We start from the raw sequence: 18,457 nt of genomic DNA, 5'->3' as shown, positions 1-18,457 counted from the left end.
TCTGAAAGGAAACTTGAGATGAAGTTACAGAGAGAAGGACAGAAACTGTAGGAGGGTAGTTTGGGAATCAAAGCTTTGTGCCAGACTCTGTCAAAAGCTTTTGATATGTCCAAGGCAACAGCAAAAGTTTCACCAAAATCTCTAAAAGAGGATGACCAAGACTCAGTAAGGAAAGCCAGAAGATCACCAGTAGAGTGGCCTTGACGGAACCCATACTGGCGATCAGATAGAAGATTGTGAAGTGATAGATGTTTAAGAATCTTCCTGTTGAGGATAGATTCAAAAACTTTAGATAGGCAGGAAATTAAAGCAATAGGACAGTAGTTTGAGGGATTAGAACGGTCACCCTTTTTAGGAACAGGTTGAATGTAGGCAAACTTCCAGCAAGAAGGAAAGGTAGATGTTGACAGACAGAGCTGAAAGAGCTTGACTAGGCAAGGTGCAAGCACGGAGGCACAGTTTCGGAGAACAATAGGAGGGACCCCATCAGGTCCATAAGCCTTCTGACGGTTTAGGCCAGCGAGGGCATGGAAAACATCATTGCAAAGAATTTTAATAGGTGGCATGAAGTAGTCAGAGGGTGGAGGAGAGGGAGGAACAAGCCCAGAATCGTCCAAGGTAGAATTTTTAGCAAAGGTTTGAGCAAAGAGTTCAGCTTTAGAAATAGATGTGATGGCAGTGGTGCCATCTGGTTGAAGTAGAGGAGGGAAAGAAGAAGAAGCAAAGTTATTGGAGATATTTTTGGCTAGATGCCAGAAATCACGAGGGGAGTTAGATCTTGAAAGGTTTTGACATTTTCTGTTAATGAAGTAGTTTTTGGCTAGTTGAAGAACAAAGTTGGCATGGTTCTGGGCAGAAATATAAAGTGCATGAGATTCTGGTGATGGAATGCTTAAGTACCTTTTGTGGGCCACCTCTCTATCATGTATAGCACGAGAACAAGCTGTGTTAAACCAAGGTTTAGAAGGTTTAGGACGAGAAAAAGAGTGAGGAACGTATGCCTCCATGCCAGACACTATCACCTCTGTTATGCGCTCAGCACACAAAGATGGGTCTCTGACATGGAAGCAGTAGTCATTCCAAAGAAAATCAGCAAAATACCTCCTCAGGTCCCCCCAACTAGCAGAGGCAAAACGCCAGAGGCACCTTCGCTTAGGGGGATCCTGAGGAGGGATTGGAGTGATAGGACAAGATAAAGATATGAGATTGTGATCGGAAGAGCTCAACGGAGAAGAAAGGGTGACAGAGGGTGATAGCATAAGCAGAAAGATTAGAGGTCAGGAAAAGGTCAAGAATGTTGGGCGTATCTCCAAGATGGTCAGGAATACGAGTAGGGTGTTGCACCAATTGCTCTAGGTCACGGAGGATAGCAGAGTTGTAGGCTAGTTCACCAGGATGGTCAGCGAAGGGAGAGGAAAGCCAAAGCTGGTGGTGAACATTGAAGTCTCCAAGAATGGAGATCTCTGCAAAAGGGAAGAGGGTCAGAATGTGCTCCACTTTGGAAGTTAAGTACTCAAAGAATTTCTTATAGTCAGAGGAGTTAGGAGAGAGGTATACAGCACAGATAAATTTAGTGTGAGAGTGTCTCTGTAGTCGTAGCCAGATGGTGGAAAACTCGGAAGATTCAAGAGCGTGGGCACGAGAGCAGGTTAAGTCATTGCGCACATAAACGCAGCATCCAGCTTTGGATCGAAAATGAGGATAGAGAAAGTAGGAGGGAACAGCAAAGGGGCTACTGTCAGTTGCCTCAGACACCTGAGTTTCAGTGAGGAAAAGAAGTTGAGGGGGGTGTCAAGACACTTAGGGTCGTCGACAGAAAGGCAGTCCGACCTGGGGACATTTATGGTCCCCTCCCCAGATGGGGACTCCGAGGCTGGTGTAGGAGTCGCCATGATGATTTTAAAATTTTTGAGTGAAGGGTGTGTGTGTTATTAGGTGCTTGTAGTTTTGTGTGGAGGAAGAGAGTTGTCTTTAGAGGGCAGGCGGTGACTGCCCCCTTGTGTTGTGAGACACAAAGGGAAACATTCAGTGAGGTCACAGCTGGGTTTAATGATAAGTTCACAGCACCCCCTTATCAGTGCTTTAGACCTCACTGGGAGTAATTATCGTTTCGGCAGGTGTCTACTGCCTCCTCTTATCATATATATATATATATATATATATATATATATATATATATATATATATATATATATATATATATATATATATATATATATATATATATATATATATATATATATATATATATATATATATATATATATATATATATATATATAGATCAACTACAGAAGCCTGTGGTATACTGAGGAGTCTGTTACATAAATTTACATATATTAGCCAGAAAATCCACAATGTACTGAGAGCATGATAAGTGAACCTACAGTAGTTGAGGAATTACTGTATAGTTTCTGACAATGATAATTTCACATTTTTATATATAGTGTATGTATGTTTTCTGAAATGAAAATTGTTGAAGACTATGTGCTTAAGAGTTTCTGCTCTTGTTTTATTTACTTATTTATTGCTTATTTATTTTTTTATTTATTTATATATATATTTATTTATTTATTTATTTTCAGTCTCACCTTGAAGACCAATGGGAGCTTAGAGGTGAACAGAATTAAGTGTGCATTGCAGCAAGACTTCATGTACACCAATTACTCTGGTCATCCTTATAGAGCACATCTTATCACTGGTGTTGATCTTTTGCAGAAAACTCTTCAGATTACAGTAAGGAAGCATTACAATTTTGCATAAAGAGATAAAATAAAAGTATGAGTGCATCATTTTCATGTTATTTCTGAATTTTCAGTGAGATTTAAGAATGGTAGGAAATCATAGGTATTAGCTGCCTTTTATACAAACTTTTTGGGAAGGTTGCGATGTAGCTGACTGCAGTACACCCATCCAATTATAAAGTGTAATGAGAAGAATTGATATTTACTTGAAGAATAGTTAATAAATTGTTTGCTAAATATTATCATTTCATAAAAAAAAAAAAAAATAAATAAATAAAAGTTGTTATATATCAATAGCCTTTGGATTATGGTAGAGGTTGGCCATTATTAATCTGGCAGTCACTAATCCAGTTCCATCACTAATCTGGCACTAATTTTAGCTGGCACAATTTCAAATTTCCCAGTTCATTGCACCGACCTGCTGCTGCTTCTGTTTGTTGGTGATACTGTATGAATAATTGCTACATAATCAACTGACATTACTGCCAAACACAAGGAAGTCATTCCAATCTATTATATTATTAAAGCTGCTCAGTTTTAGCTCCAGCCATGGCTCTAGTGAATAAAGGAAATGTTTCTCATTGTGTAAAACACAAACACTGCACATTATCCATAAAAGCTAAGGTTGAACTTGCAAAAAAAAAAAGAGAGAAAAAAAAACTTACAATATTGTGTCTGTGGGAACCTTGTATGAATTTACAGCACTGTTTATTCAACAGTTTTAGGCATAAAGAGACAAAAAGAAAAATTGCTCAGTTTCTTTGTTAACAGGATCAGCCATAAATGAAATATCAGTATCAGTTTCAGTGGAAAAGCGATATTGATATAGCCCCACTTGTTAATTAACATTTTTACTAATTTACAGGGTATCTTAAAGGTAAGATGAGGTGGTTGATGGTTGGATTAAGTGTATTCTAACTTAGCCTCACTGTAATTTGGCACCCTAGAGGTTCCAATGATGCTGGTTTAGTGATAGTTAACCTGTAGTATTTCCCATATCCAAATTCACTGTGATTAAAGTCAATTGGAATTCCCATAAGGATTCTTGAGCTATTCAGACTCCCATAGAATATACTCAAGAAAAATACCTTGGGAAAATATTAGTATTCCCCAGGAAAAGCTTTCTACTTATTTTCATAATGCTTTCAACATCTGAGTGGAGATTCCAAGCAGCCATGTGGATAAACTTGTACACATAAGAATTTTACTTGGTACAAGTCATCACATATAACCATCCATGTCATCACTTCTAAAAGTAAATTAGCAAGCTACCATGATTTTCTGTTATACATTAGGACACACAGAAATGTACATAGAGTAGGAGCATATCTATTAAGGAGAGAGAGAGAGAGAGAGAGAGAGAGAGAGAGAGAGAGAGAGAGAGAGAGAGAGAGAGAGAGAGAGGGGGGGGGGGGGGATCTGTGTAACAGACAGAGAAGGAGGCATAAACATGGAAATTAAGATGAGGAAGCAAATGTCATTACACTAAATCCCACCTAAGTTGGAACTGAATATCTCAGACACTTTTGTGCCACTGGATAAGTGTTGGATATTCCAGATTGTCAACCAAGATATACAGGGAAATTTGGATTGACATCTGTTCTCTGCAATATGGGGGAGAAATTGGACACTCCAATAGACATCTGATAAGTATCTAATAAACTGTTCCTTGGTAGAACATCATACCTTCTGTTACCTTGAGTTATCCAAATGAAGTAAGAAGAGAAAATAACCATTGACTGAAATTATCTTTGGTTTTAACAGAGTTATAAGAGTGGAAGAAACTGTGGTGAGGTGCATGGTGTTGTTGACAAAGACAACCCTGGGGGATGTTGTGATGTAGTTAATGCTGCCAGTGTTAAGAAAAAAAAATCAAGATCACCAAAAGATATGGATACATAATTAAATATCATTTATTTATTTATTTATTTATTTATTTATTTTCTAATGTAAGAGGGCCACTGGCCAAGGATAACAAAGATTTTAATACAAAAAAAAAGGCCCACTTAAATGCCAGCTCTGAGAGCTATGGCAAATAGAATAATCAAATAGTGTCTTGAAACTTCTTTCTTGAAAGAGTTCAAGTCATAGGAAGGAAGAAATACAGAACCTGACAGGGAATTCCAAAGCTTACCAGAGAAAGGGATGAATGATTGAGAATACTGGTTACTCTTGCATTAGATAGGTGGACAGAATAGGGATGAGAGAAAGAAGAAAGTCTTGTGCAGAGAGGTCGTGGGAGGAGAGGAGGCATGCATTTATCAAGATCAGAAGAGCAGTTAGCATGAAAATAACAGTAGAAGATAGTAAGAGATGCAACATAATGGCAATGAGAGAGAGGCTAAAGACAGTCAGTTAGAGGAGAGAAGTTGATAAGATGAAAGCTTTTGATTCCAATTTGTCTAAAAGAGTGGTATAAATGGAATCCCCCAATACATGTGAAGCCATACATGAATCCATACATGAATGGATAAGATCCCTGTACAGAGTTGGCAGCTGGCAGAGACAACTCAGGACACGTAACTTCATAAAAGCTATTTTAGCTAGAGATGAGATGTGAAGTTTCCAGTTTAGACTATAAGTAAAAGACAGATCAAGGATGCTCAATATAGAAGAAGGGGACAGCTGAGTGTCTCTGAAGAAGACGGGACAGTTATCTGGAAAGTTGTGTTGAGTTGATAGATGGAGGAATTCAGTTTTTGAGGCATTGAACAATACTAAGTTTGCTCTGTCTCAGTCAGAAATTTTAGTGAGATCAAAAGTCAGGTGCTGTGTGGCTTCCCTGTGTGAACTTCCTGGAGGGTTGGATGTCTACAAAAAGACGTGGAAAAGTGCTGGCTGGTATCATAAGTATAAGAATGGATAGGACAAGAAGTTTGATTTAGAAAATCATTGATGAATAATTGGAAGAAAGTGCACAGCAGGAATAGAATGGTCTGAGAGGAAACTTGAGTTGAAGTCACAGAGAGAGAAGGATAGAAGCCAAAGGAGGATTGTTTGGAAATCAAAACTTTGTGCCAAACTCTATCAAATGCTTTTGTCTAAGGCAAAAGCAATTCACCAAAATCCCTAAAAGAGGATGACCAGTACTCAATAAGGAAGGCCAGAAGATCAGTAGAATTGCCTCAATGGAACCCACACTAGCGATCAGATAGAAGGTTGTGAAGTGATAGATGTTTAAGAATCTTCCTGTTGAGGATAGATTAAAAAATTCTAGGGAGGCAGGAAATTAAAGTAACAGAATGGTTGTTTGAGGGATTAGAGTGATCCCTTTTTAGGAACAGGCTGGAGGTAGGCAAACTTATAGCAAGAAGAAAAGGTAAATGTTGATGGACAGAGTTGGAAGAGTTGACTAGGCAGGACACAAGCATGGAAGCACAGTTTTGGAGAAAAATAGGAAGGACCTCATCAGGTTCATGAGCCTTCCAAGGATTAAGGGGACCGAACTAGTTGAAAATCTGAAAAAAAAAATAAAAAAATAAAAAAATGTGTAAATCATCTCATGGCATCCCTAGGCCTAGTGCTTCACGATGCATGCATGATAATTTGTCTTCCATCTTTAATTAATGCATAAATACCCATTTAAACGTCCCACCCCCACTCACACTCAGTCGCTCAGTCAAGGTCAATGTAGGTGGGAGATTTTTGTAAAAAAATATTAATTAAAAATACCAATAGAGTATATGAGGAACAGTTTTCTTTATGGTGGTGTATGGAAGTTTCCTCTCATGGCTTGGCATGTTGTACACACTTAGAGAGAGGGAGGGAACAAGTGATACTGTCTCTTTCACCAACTTTTATGCCCGCTTATTGTCCACTCACTTACCGCTTTTTTGCTTTTTTCACCATGTTGGGTGAGAGGAAGTCTTACTTATCCTAAGGTACTGGCAAATGCACACCAGATATTAGCTAAGAGCAGACAACAATGTGAGAGTGAGTGTATATAGCCTCACAGCACGTCAGCCAGTCTGTCCTTCCTGTCACCTCACCTCCTACTCCATATACAAGTTATGTTTCTGCCTCTGCTGCCTTGACTACTTCTGCTATGTCTATGCTTTTTTTTTTTTTCATATGTAGGAGGGACACTGGCCAAGGGCAACAAAAATCCAATAAAAAAATGCCCACTGAAATGCCAGTCCCATAAAAAAGTCCAAAGCGGTAGTCAAAAATTGAAGGATAAGTGTCTTGAAACCTCCCTTTTGAAGGAATTCAGCTCATAGGAAGGTGAAAAAACAGAAGCAGGCAGGGAGTTCTAGAGTTTACCAGAGAAAGGGATGAGTGATTGAGAATACTGTACAATTACAGCTATTGCCTTCAACATCATTGTTTCCACTAGCAAGAGAGTCTCTTAGTGAACATTAAAAACTTTTGAGAGTGATGAGGAAATATCATTCATTGGAGATAATATTTTAGTTTCAGTGGAGCAACTTCAAGCACTGGTTGGCAACATGCATTGTTCCAAAACATGTAAAAAGTCCTTGACTTGATGCTCACCACCAGTCTCTGGGCCACATGCATCAGTGTGGCACATCCTCATTGTAAAAATGAAGTGAGCAGTGTTCCATCTAAGAGACTCCAGATACCAACAAAACAAGCCATCTGTTAACGCAATTGCAATTATGGCTGAAAATCATGTGCGACTCAGAACAAATGCATTATAATACTTGGCACTTCAAAAATTCTAATATTACATAGCTATATATGGAAGAAAAGCATGTCCTTTTAAACTTTAAAACCCCATATCTCAAAACTAACTTATTGTGCTGTTGGGGGATATTTCTCTGCCATTTACTGTCTGATTTTGATTATTCTGATGTCATGAGGAAGGGAATTAAAATACCTAAAAAATATGTGACAATTTTGATTGAGTGTTTAGTTTTTCTTCTAGCTTAAGAGAAATATCCAGATGAAAAATTTTTGGATTTTTTCTTAACAACAATGCCAAAAATAAAAAAATCCATCAAATAGTTTTCTTAGAAAACCATCTAAGTATCTTGTGAGAAGTTTTCAAGAGTTGCAAGAAAGACTGTTGTCAAACTGTGCAAAGATCAAAACCTTGTTTGCATTTTCCTTAAAAAAGAAAAATTAATGAAAGTTATACATATAACTTATCTAGAGGAACTTTATAGCTGATAAAAAAAATTGGTGCACTTTGGTTCATGAATAACAAAAACAAAAATGAACTCATTTGGTCCCCTTAAGACTAGTGAGGGCATGGAAATTATCACTGCAAAGGATCTTTATGGGTAGCACGAAGTAGTTGGAGGGTGGAGGATAGGAAGGAACAAGCCCTGAATCATTCAAGGTAGAGTTTTTAGCAAAGGTTTGTGTGAAGAGTTCAAATTGATCAGATGGCAAAGGTGCCATCAGGTTGAAATAAAAGAGGGAAATATGATGAAGCAAAGTTATTTGAGATATATCTGGCTAGGTGCCAGAAATCATAAGGAGAGTTAAAATCTGACACTTTTTATTAATAAAGGAATTATTGGCTTGTTGGAAAACAGACTTGGTATGATTCTGGGCATAAATATGAGGTCCATGACATACAGATATCAAATATTGTTTTTTCTCCTATACAGTGCATAATACATCACTTTTTTCAATGCAAGGTGCCACTGGCCAAGGGCCACAGAAATATTAGAAAAAAAGGCCCACTTGGGTGCCAGTTCTCAAAAAGATTGCCAAACAAAAAATAAATGCTGAAGGATAAGTGTCATGAAATCTCCCTCTTGGAAGAATTCAAATCATAGGAAGGAGGAAATACAGAAACAGGAAGGGAATTCCAATGTTTCCCAGAGAAAGAGATGAATAATTAAGAATACTGGTTAATTCTTGCATTAGAGAGATGGACAGGAGAGGGGTGAGAGAAAGTAGAAAGTCTTGTGTTGCAGTTAGCAAGATTAGAAGAGCAGTCAGCATGAAAATAGTGGTAGAATATAGCAAGAGATACAACGTTGTGGTAATGAGAGAAAGGTTGAAGACAATCAGTTAGAGGAAAGGAGTTGATAAGACAAAATGCTTTTGATTCTACTCTGTCTAAAAGTGTGGTATGAGTGGAACCCCCCTTTCATACATATGAAACATGCTTCATGCATGGACAGATAATGTATTTGTACAGAGTTAGCAGCTGGCAGAGACAACTCAAAATGCCTAACTTCATTGAAGCTGTTTTAGCTAGAGATGAGATGTGAGATATCCAATTTATATTATAAATAAAGAACAGACCAAGGATGTTCAGTGCAGAAGAGAGGGGACAGTTTAGCATCACTGAAGAAGAGAAGATAGTTATCTGGAAGTTTGTGTCAAGTTGATAGATGGAGGAATTGATATTTTGAGGCATTGAGCAATACTAAGTTTGCTCTTTCCCAATCAGAAATTTCAGAAAGATCAAAAGTCAAGCATTGTTTGGTTTCCCTGCATGAGCTGTTTACTTCCTGAAGGGTTGGACTTTTATGAAAAGACATGAAAAAGTGCAGGGTGGTGTCATCAGCATAGGAGTGTATAGGACAAGAAGTTTAGTTTAGATCACTGATGAATAATTGGAAGAGAGTAGTTGACAGGACAGAACCCTGAGGAATACACTGTTCATACCTGTAGGAGAAAAATAGTGACCATCCACCTCAGCAACAAAAATGGCTGTTGTTCATTCAAATAATTATATCACTTTTATTTTTTCCATTGGCACAATTTGGCTGTCAAGTTTGCTTGATATAGGCAGCAATGAAGTGTTATCTTCTCATTCTATCTGTTTCAGAAAACATTTGCATTTTCCCACTTATCTCTCAAGATATGAGAGTTTGTTTACATCACTGGATTAAACAGTCACTTTGCAACTAGAACACTATTTTCAAGACTTGATAAAGTAAAAAAATAAATTAAAAAAGTAAAATAAACATGGTGAATACAAATCAGAAAACAAATAGTTTATACACTTTTTTATTGACAATTGGCATAAAAACAAGTTTATAATAGAATTTTCTTATAGTACACTATCTGTTTTTGGATATGATGATGCATTCTAAGATTTAGGAGTTATAGTTAGGTCTGAACTCTGTCTAGGGAAACAATGCATAGAAACTAGAAACAGGGCAAATAGGGTACTAGGATTCATTTTTAGGAGTGTTAAAAGTAGAAGGCCGGAAGTAATATTAAAGTTATACTTGGCGCTGGTCAGACCTCATCTAGACTATGCTGTGCAGTTCTGGTCCCCACATTACAGGAAAGATATAGGTCTATTAGAATCAGTACAGAGGAGAATGACTAAAAGGATACAGGAGATGGGGAGTATTCCTTACGAGGCGAGATTGAAGTTGTTAAATTTACATTCTTTAGAGAGACATAGGTTAAGAGGGGACCTGATAGAAGTCTAAGTGGTATAAGGGTTATAACAAAAGGGTTGTAGGCAAAATTCTTAGGATCAGCAACCAGGATAGAACAAGAAATAACGGGTTCAAGCTTGAAAAATTTAGGTTTAGGAAGGAGATAGGAAAAAATTGGTTTTCAAATAGAGTGGTAGATGAGTGGAACAGACTCAGTAATCATGTTGTTAGTGCTAGGACACTAGAGAGCTTTAAGAGAAGATTAGACAGGTTTATGGATGGGGATAATAGATGGAAATAGGTAAGTATATTTCATACAGGGACTGCCACGTGTAAGCCTGTTCGCTTCTTGCAGCTTCCCTTATTTCTTATGTTCTTATGTTCTTATTCTGATTTTACATAAACTTTGTATAGAGAAGAAGAAGGATTTCTATGAGTATGTTGTGTTTTGAGTGCTAAAACACAACAGTGCACCTTTCTCCTTTCTTCACTCCTGCCCCACAGTATCAAGATGCAAAGGGGTAGAGATAACCATTGGATAATTTGGGTTTTTAGTTCATTCAGCCCTGGTCTCCCACAAATTAGTTTAAATTTGAGAGTTTATGAGTACTGTAATTTTTTTTAATGTTTGTTATAAAAGCTTCCACTCAAGAACTATGATCATCTAAAGATATTCAATAAAATGAAGGCTATATCATGTAGATTGATGGTTAGAGAGGCAGATTTTTGTGTATGAGAACTTAGCTATGACTACCAGATTTACATGAAAATTCTGCCTATTAAGGCCATAGTTCTAGATTACCTTACATATATCATTTAGCCATAATTGTACATGTATTGTGATTTTCAGTATTGTGAGCATGAATAGATAAACTTTTCTTTTTTTTAAGTTGGAAACATGGACAAAGTTGGTGGATGTTCTAGTGGAGGTGGAGCAACAGAGAGAAGATCAGTGGATTGTTTCCACTACCAGTTATCCTGGACAGGAGACACCTCTTCTGACAAGTGTAGAGTTTCATCCATCCCATCAGGTCATCACCATAACATTTGACAACCTCCTGACCAGCAATACAACCTATGAGACAGATTTCCCAAGATGTAAGTAAACATCCTTTTAGTTATCAGATTGTTAACAGGAATTGGATAAGTGTAATTATTATTATTATTATTTTTTTTTTCTATACAGAAACCTATAATATAATATAATTGTTTGAAATGATAATGTGGCAAGGAAAAATTATGCTACATATTGTGACCTTATTCCTTGCACCCATTCCTAAAACATATATTTTTAGTTATTCCAGCTAGCTTTTAAGTGTCTCAAGATATTTTAAGTATTTAAAAAACAATGGTCAGTACTATATACTTGTTCTTTTGCACATGTAGAAAGAAAATATTATTCAACCATCACCAGTATTTGGCAGGTCTTTTGTTGATAGTAGTGTATCTAGCCATATATCCATGTAGATGTGTCTGTCTTGGGGATTCAGCTGTATGTTATTGTCTAATCTATTTGTGTAATGCCTAGAGTGATTTGAGAATACTCATGGCTTTGCCATTCCCATCCCAGCCTCTCTCTCTCTCTCTCTCTCTCTCTCTCTCTCTCTCTCTCTCTCTCTCTCTCTCTCTCTCTCTCTCTCTCTCTCTCTCTCTCTCTCTCTCTCTCTCTCTCTCTCTCTCTCTCTCTCTCTCTCTCTCTCTCTCTCTCTCTCTCTCTCTCTCTCTCTCTCTCTCTGAGGGTTCATCACAGTCGCACTGCAGTTCCTTGTTGGTGATGCAAATGGTTCTGGTGACATTTGTGTCACATAAGTGTGTTGGAAATGAACAAATTTAATGGAATGTTGCTTAGCTGACATTGATGGCTTTAGCTATTTAAACAAGTGGTCTTGGGATTGGAATTAAAGGTCCTCAATTCACTGTTTCCTGTTATAAATAATTATTCTTGTTAAATAAGCTTTCATATGACTGTAAGTCACATGATGATATGTGGCAGACATGGAAAAGGAAGCTTCCATTGTGGGTAGTGGCCAGAGAGGAACTGAGCTCAGTCCACTTTGGTGTATAGCTGTGGTCAGTCACCTTATGACCTATGACCAGGTCCACAGTCACCCTATTTCACTTATTAGATAAACAACAGAACCATTTTATTCATAATCAGGTTCCATAGTCACCTTTGGCTGCCACTTTTCATACATACCTAAAATTGGAACTTTGCTTAAGAGTTTTTAGGCAAGGGTAGGGATGCCCAATTTATAATAGATTTTCAGTTTGCTCCATTAAATTAATGTTATTTTCTGTAACATGATCTGAAAAGTATATGCAATTTTTTTCAAATTAGAAAAATGACCACTCTGTAAAGTAGTAATGACTCTCATAATTCTTATGAAGTATTAAAACTTGCATCAAGATCAAAACCTCATGCTGATGAGATGTAATCTTAATTTCTGAGACTTTTCTCCTGGAACATCCATTATATTCTTAGATCCTTACTGCATCAAGACTACAATGTGGTGGGCACTGGGGGTAGGCATGTGCTTACACCATTATGTATATTTATTGATTATTGCACATATGTTATCCTGATGATTATTAACTAACCCTTAAGACAGGAAGAAGTGTTAGGTGCTATATTTTGTCCTTTAGTGTAGTAGCTATTAATGGCAAGATCAAGTGGCAGGAGATAGTTGTAGCTGTATAGTATATCTGAATATATCTGAATATATTTGGTGTGAGTGTGATTCTGTCAAAATAGGAGATCCTTTACTTTACAGGAAAGATATTACAGCTGTAATATAAAATCCTTAGGAATCTAAATATAATTTTGTAGTTTCTTGCCTGGCTTTTCCTAGCACATTTTTATAAAAAATTGTCTTAACCAGATATAGCTGAACAAGTGGTTGTTGAGGGTGGCTTGGAAGACCTTCGCAATGCCAGGTTCTCTATGAAACATTTACAGCCCAGCTGGGTGAATGACGGCCAGCAATGGCAGCAACAGGAACAACAAGAGCAAGAACAACCACCATTATGGGTACAGGATGCAAACTTTTATTTCCGTCTCAACAACTCTCGTCTCCTTACATCTCGGTTTGATTGGAGACCAGAGATCAAGCAAGAATTTTTGGTAAGGAGTTTCATCTTTTGAAACTATAGTCTCATTTATAGATTTTTGTAAATTTTAACCTTATGTGTACACACACACACACACACACACACACACACACACACACACACACACACACACACACACACACACATAGTGGACTTCCAAGTGTCACATTTGCTTTGTTCTGAAGACTTAACACTAAAGCCATGTATTTCTACACTGAGATTTTTAAAAAACTGAGAAGACACTTATTTATTCAGTATCCTTTAAGTTGGACAGCTTTTTTTGCATTTTTATTGTTTATCTCAGAATAACTTAGAATGGCTTAATGTCTTTAAAGATATAACATAATAACAATGCCCATTTAAAGACACATGTTTACACACACTCATTAAAAAAAAAAAAATGAAATAGTAAAAATTCTTATCACTGACAGTTTTTACATTATCTCTCACCTCATCCCTTTATTCCTTTCCTGAAGCAAGGACCATCAGCACAAAACCTTTACAGGTGTTCTTCATGCATTTTGTCATCATAATCACATAGATGATCATCTTGTTCATTGGATGGTTGTCAATTTTTGGTTGTTGAAGTTCTGTATGATAAAAAGCTTTCTGGCAACTTTTCTTTCAAGTCTGGTATAATTACTCATGTTAGTTTTTCTTTTGTATCTGGTATAATTATTTGTATTAGTGTAAGCTTTTATAAATTGCATTTTTTAAAAATTTTAATATAACAAATTTTTTTTTTATGTAAGAGGGGCACCAGCCAAGGGCAACAAAACTGCAGAAAAAAAAAAAAAATCCGCTGACATATCGGTCCCCATACAGAGTTGAAAGCACTAGTCAAAAATTACAGGATAAATGTCTTGAAATCTCTCTCTTGAAAGACTTCAAGTCATAGGAAGGTGGAAATTCAGATGCAGGCAGGGAATCCCAAAATTTACTAGAATGATTGAGAATACTGTTTGACTCTTGCATTAGAGAGGTGGACAGAATAGGGATGAGAGAAAAAAGAAAATCTTGTGCAGTGAGGCCATGGGAGGATGGGAGGTATGCAGATAGCAAGATCAGAAGAACAGTTGGCATGAAAATACCAGTAGAAGTTAGCAAGAGATGCAATACTGCGGCAATGAGGAGGCTGAAGACATTCAGTTAGAGGAGAGGAGTTGATAATATTCCATCCAGTTTAAAATAGTGGTATGAGTGGAAGCCTCCCATACATGTGAAGCATACTCCATACATTGATGGATAAGCCCCTTGTACAGAGTTAGCAGCTGAGGAAGGGTGAGAAAAACTAGCAGAGACAACCCAGAATGCCTAACTTCATAGAAGCTGTTTTAGCTAGAGATGAGAAGTGAAGTTTCCTGTTTAGATTATAAGTAAAGGATGAACCAAGGATGTTCAGTGTAGAAGAGGGGGACAGTTGAGTGTCACTGAAGAAGAGTGGATAGTTGTCTGGAAGGTTGTGTTGAGTTGATAGATGGAGGATTTGAGTTTTTGAAACACTGAACAATACTAAGTTTGTTCTCCCCCAATCAGAGATTTTAGAGAGATCAGAAGTCAGGCATTCTGTGGCTTCCCTTCTTGAACTGTTTACTTCCTGAAGGGTTGGACGTCTATGGAAAGATGTGGAAAAGTGCCAGGTAGTATCATCGGCGTAGGAGTGGATAGGACAACAAGTTTGGTTTCGAAGATCATTGATGAATAATAGGAAGAGAGTGGGTGACAGAACATAACCCTTAGGAACACCACTGTTAATAGATTTAGAAAAACAATGACCATCTATCACAGCAGCAATAGACAGTCTAACAAGAAACTTGAGATAAAATTACAGAGAGAAAAGGATAAAAGCCATAGAAGGGTAGTTTGGAAATCAAAGCTTTGTGCCAGACTATAAAAAGGTTTTGATATGTCTAAGGCAACAGCAAAAGTTTCACCAAAATCTCTAAAAGAGGATGACCAAAGCTAAGCAAGGAAAGCCAAAATATCACTGGTAGAGCAGCCTTGATGGAACCCATACTAGTGGTCAAATAGAAGGTTGTGAAGTGAGGATAGGTTCAAAAAGTTTAGATAGGTAGGAAATTAAAACAATGGGATGGTAGTAGGAGGGATTAGAAGTCACTATTTTTAGGAAGAGGCTGGAGGTAGGCAAACTTCCAGAAAGAGGGAAAGGTAGATATTAATAGAGTTGAAAGAGTATGACTAGGCATGAGGTACAATTTTGGAGAACAATAGGAGGGACCCCATCAGGTCCATAAGCCTTTCGAGAGAGTTTAGCCCAGTGAGGGCATGGAAAACATCACTGAAGGATTTTAATCAGTAGCATGAAGTAGTCAGAGGGTGGAGGAGAGGGAAGAACAAGCTCTGAATCATCCAAGGTTGAATTTTTGGCAAAGGTTTGAGTGAAGTGTTCAGCTTTAGAAATGGATGAGATGGGTGTTGAAACATAATAGGTGCCAACACATTATGTTTCAAATATATATAACTGATATGAGAGAGAATCTAAATAGTTATATAAACCTGTTTGCTGATGATGCAAAAACAGTGAAAATAATAAAGGATGAAAATGACTGCAAGGGGTTACAAAAGGATATTAGCAAGATACATGCATGGAGCCAAAGATGGAAAGTAGAATTTAATGCCAGAAAATGTCACATACTGGAAATAAGAAAAGTAAAAAGAGACCTTAATGGAAGTACAAGTGTGTGTGTGTGTGTGTGTGTGTGTGTGTGTGTATTTACCTAGTTGTGGTTTACAGGAGGGGAGTAATCTCATAGCATTTTGTCTCTCTATCTATCTAGTTTGGTCTTAAATGCACTGATAATTTTGGCATTTACATCATCTTCACTAAGTTCATTTCATTTGTTCACACTTCTGTGAGGAAAACTATACTTTTTAATGTCTCTTCTACAGTTAATTTTCTTCAACTTCTTTTTGTTTCCCGTTGTACTCTGTGTGTCTAAATTTATAAAACCTTCTTTGTCCATATTTTCCATATGATTTATCATTCTATATATGTTTATTAAATTTCCTCCCTCTCTCCCATTTTCAAGGGTAGGAATTTACTGAACTCCAGAACCATCTTAGTGACTGCTCTTTGTACTTTTTCTAATTTTATAATATTCCTCTTTGTATGAGGAGACCACACCACTGCCGCATATTCCAATCTTGGTCTTATCATGGAAATCAACAACTTTTTATCATTTCTTTATCCAAATATGAGAATGACATTCTTACACTTTTTAACAAATTCATCGTCTCTCCAGTAATTTTATCAATGTGTCTGTCCGGAGTCAAATTTTCAGTAACTATTACTCCCAAATTCACTTCCTCTTTTGACTTCTTTAACTTTACACCTTCCATCTCATAATGATATTGTATTCTTTTCTTACTCTTACCAAACTCCATTACTCTACATTTACTTAAATTGATTTCCATTTGCTAAGATTTACTCCATCTATTTATGTTGTTTAAATCATCTTGCTGTACCATACAGTCATTTACATTTTTTACCCTTCTCATCAGCTTAGCATCATCTGCAAATAAGTTCACATAACTATATTTCTCTATTTATGTCATTCACATATATTACAAACATTATTGGTTCCAACACTGACCCCTGTGGGACACCACTAGTTACTTTCAGCCAAGATGAATTTTGGTCTTGTATTACAGTTCTCATCTCTCTATCATCCAGATAATCCTCCATTCACTCCAGCAGTCTTCCTCCAATTTTTTCATAATTTTTTTTTATCTTACATAGCAATCTTCGGTGTGGTACTTTGTCAAATGCCTTCTTCAAGTCTAAGTAGACACCATCCACCCATCCATCTCTCTCTCTCCTGCACAATATTGACTACCCTTGAATAAAAGGACAGTAAGTTCATGGAGCTTGATCTTCCTCTCCTAAATCCAAATTAACAATTTACTAAAACTTTATTTCTTTCCAAGTGTTCCATCCATCTTTCCTTTATTGTTGTTTCACATAATTTTTCTACAACACTAGTCAAGGACACTGGTTTATAATTTAGTGGATTTTCCTTATTTCCTCCTTTGTATATTGGTGTAATATTTGTAATATTTTTGGTACTCTTCCCTGTGATAGTGATGTCACCACTAGACTGAATTTTATCAGCCAGTTGTTCTCTACATTCTTTCATTATCTAGTTTGATACTCCTTTTGGACCAGTTGCTTTATTTACTTCAAGTTCTTCCATCATTTTAATTATTTCTTCATAACTGACCGGGACTATAATTCGTGTATTCCTCACCAGCGTATCCCTTCCCTCATCAAACTTCCCTTCCACAGTAAATACCGATCTGAAACTATTCTTCATAACCTCTGCCATGTCCTGTGCATCCTCATAGATTTTTCTTTCAACTTTCAATCTTGATACACCTTCTTTCTTCTTCATATTCCCATTAATATGTCTAAAGAATAGTTTGGGTTCATTTATACACTTGTCTATTATATCTCTTTCATAGTTTCTTCTCTCTATTCTTATAATCTCAATGTACTTGTTTCTAGCATCAGTATATTCCTCCTATCTGCTCTCAGTTTTCCTCTTTTTTTATCTATTCCAAGCATTTGTTTTACAATTACTAGCCTCTTTGCATTTTGTATTGAACCATTCTTTACCCTTTTTACATCTCACTTCTCCTTTAGGTACAAATTTCTCCACAGCAGAATTATATATCCTTATAAATTCATCACATTTTTCCGGAACATCTACATCTTCAATGTCTTTCCAGTCTACAGCAACAAAGTAGTTTCTTAATTTTTCAAAGTCAGTTTTACTGTATTTAAATCTTCTTACCTTATAATTTTCATTAATGATTACATTTTCATTTTTCAAATTAAATTCCATCAACACATGATCACTTTTACCTAGAGGGCTACCATAGTGTATAGTTTCAAAAATTTCTATGTCCTTGGTAAACACTAAATCAAGTCTTGATGGTTTATCTCTTCCACTAAATCTAGTATCACAATCAACCCATCGAGTCATCACATTTTCCACCACCCAGTTCAGTAGTCTATTACTCCATGAGCTCTCACTTTCAGTAGTTGTCTATGTCTCCCAATTTATCTCCTTACAGTTAAAATCACCAACAAAACTATATCAGTACTTCAAGACCTTTTAACACATCTACTAACATCTCTTCATGCTCTTCTTTTCGGCAAGCATTGGTGATAGGTGGCACATACATTCCTGTGTAATTTATTATCCTTCCATTTCCACTTCTAATCATCAACTGTAAAATTTCAGACTTGTCTTCACTTTTTAT

The 18,457-nt window shown here is 36.8% G+C and overlaps 1 protein-coding gene across 2 annotated transcripts in view; it reads left to right on the top strand.

Annotated features, from left to right (window-relative positions):
• Positions 1 to 18,457, top strand: part of LOC135111515 (uncharacterized) — a 716,663-nt gene that overhangs the window by 447,324 nt on the left and 250,882 nt on the right. For both annotated transcript variants that reach the window (XM_064024883.1, XM_064024882.1), the window contains exons 58-60: positions 2,586 to 2,736; positions 10,954 to 11,161; positions 12,943 to 13,184. In XM_064024883.1, the coding sequence (XP_063880953.1) occupies positions 2,586 to 2,736; positions 10,954 to 11,161; positions 12,943 to 13,184 (601 nt within the window). The remainder of the gene's footprint in view (positions 1 to 2,585; positions 2,737 to 10,953; positions 11,162 to 12,942; positions 13,185 to 18,457) is intronic.

Source organism: Scylla paramamosain, chromosome 22, assembly GCF_035594125.1.
Source record: "Scylla paramamosain isolate STU-SP2022 chromosome 22, ASM3559412v1, whole genome shotgun sequence".
Classification (NCBI taxonomy): domain Eukaryota; kingdom Metazoa; phylum Arthropoda; class Malacostraca; order Decapoda; family Portunidae; genus Scylla; species Scylla paramamosain.
This window is presented reverse-complemented; position numbering and strand designations above follow the sequence as displayed.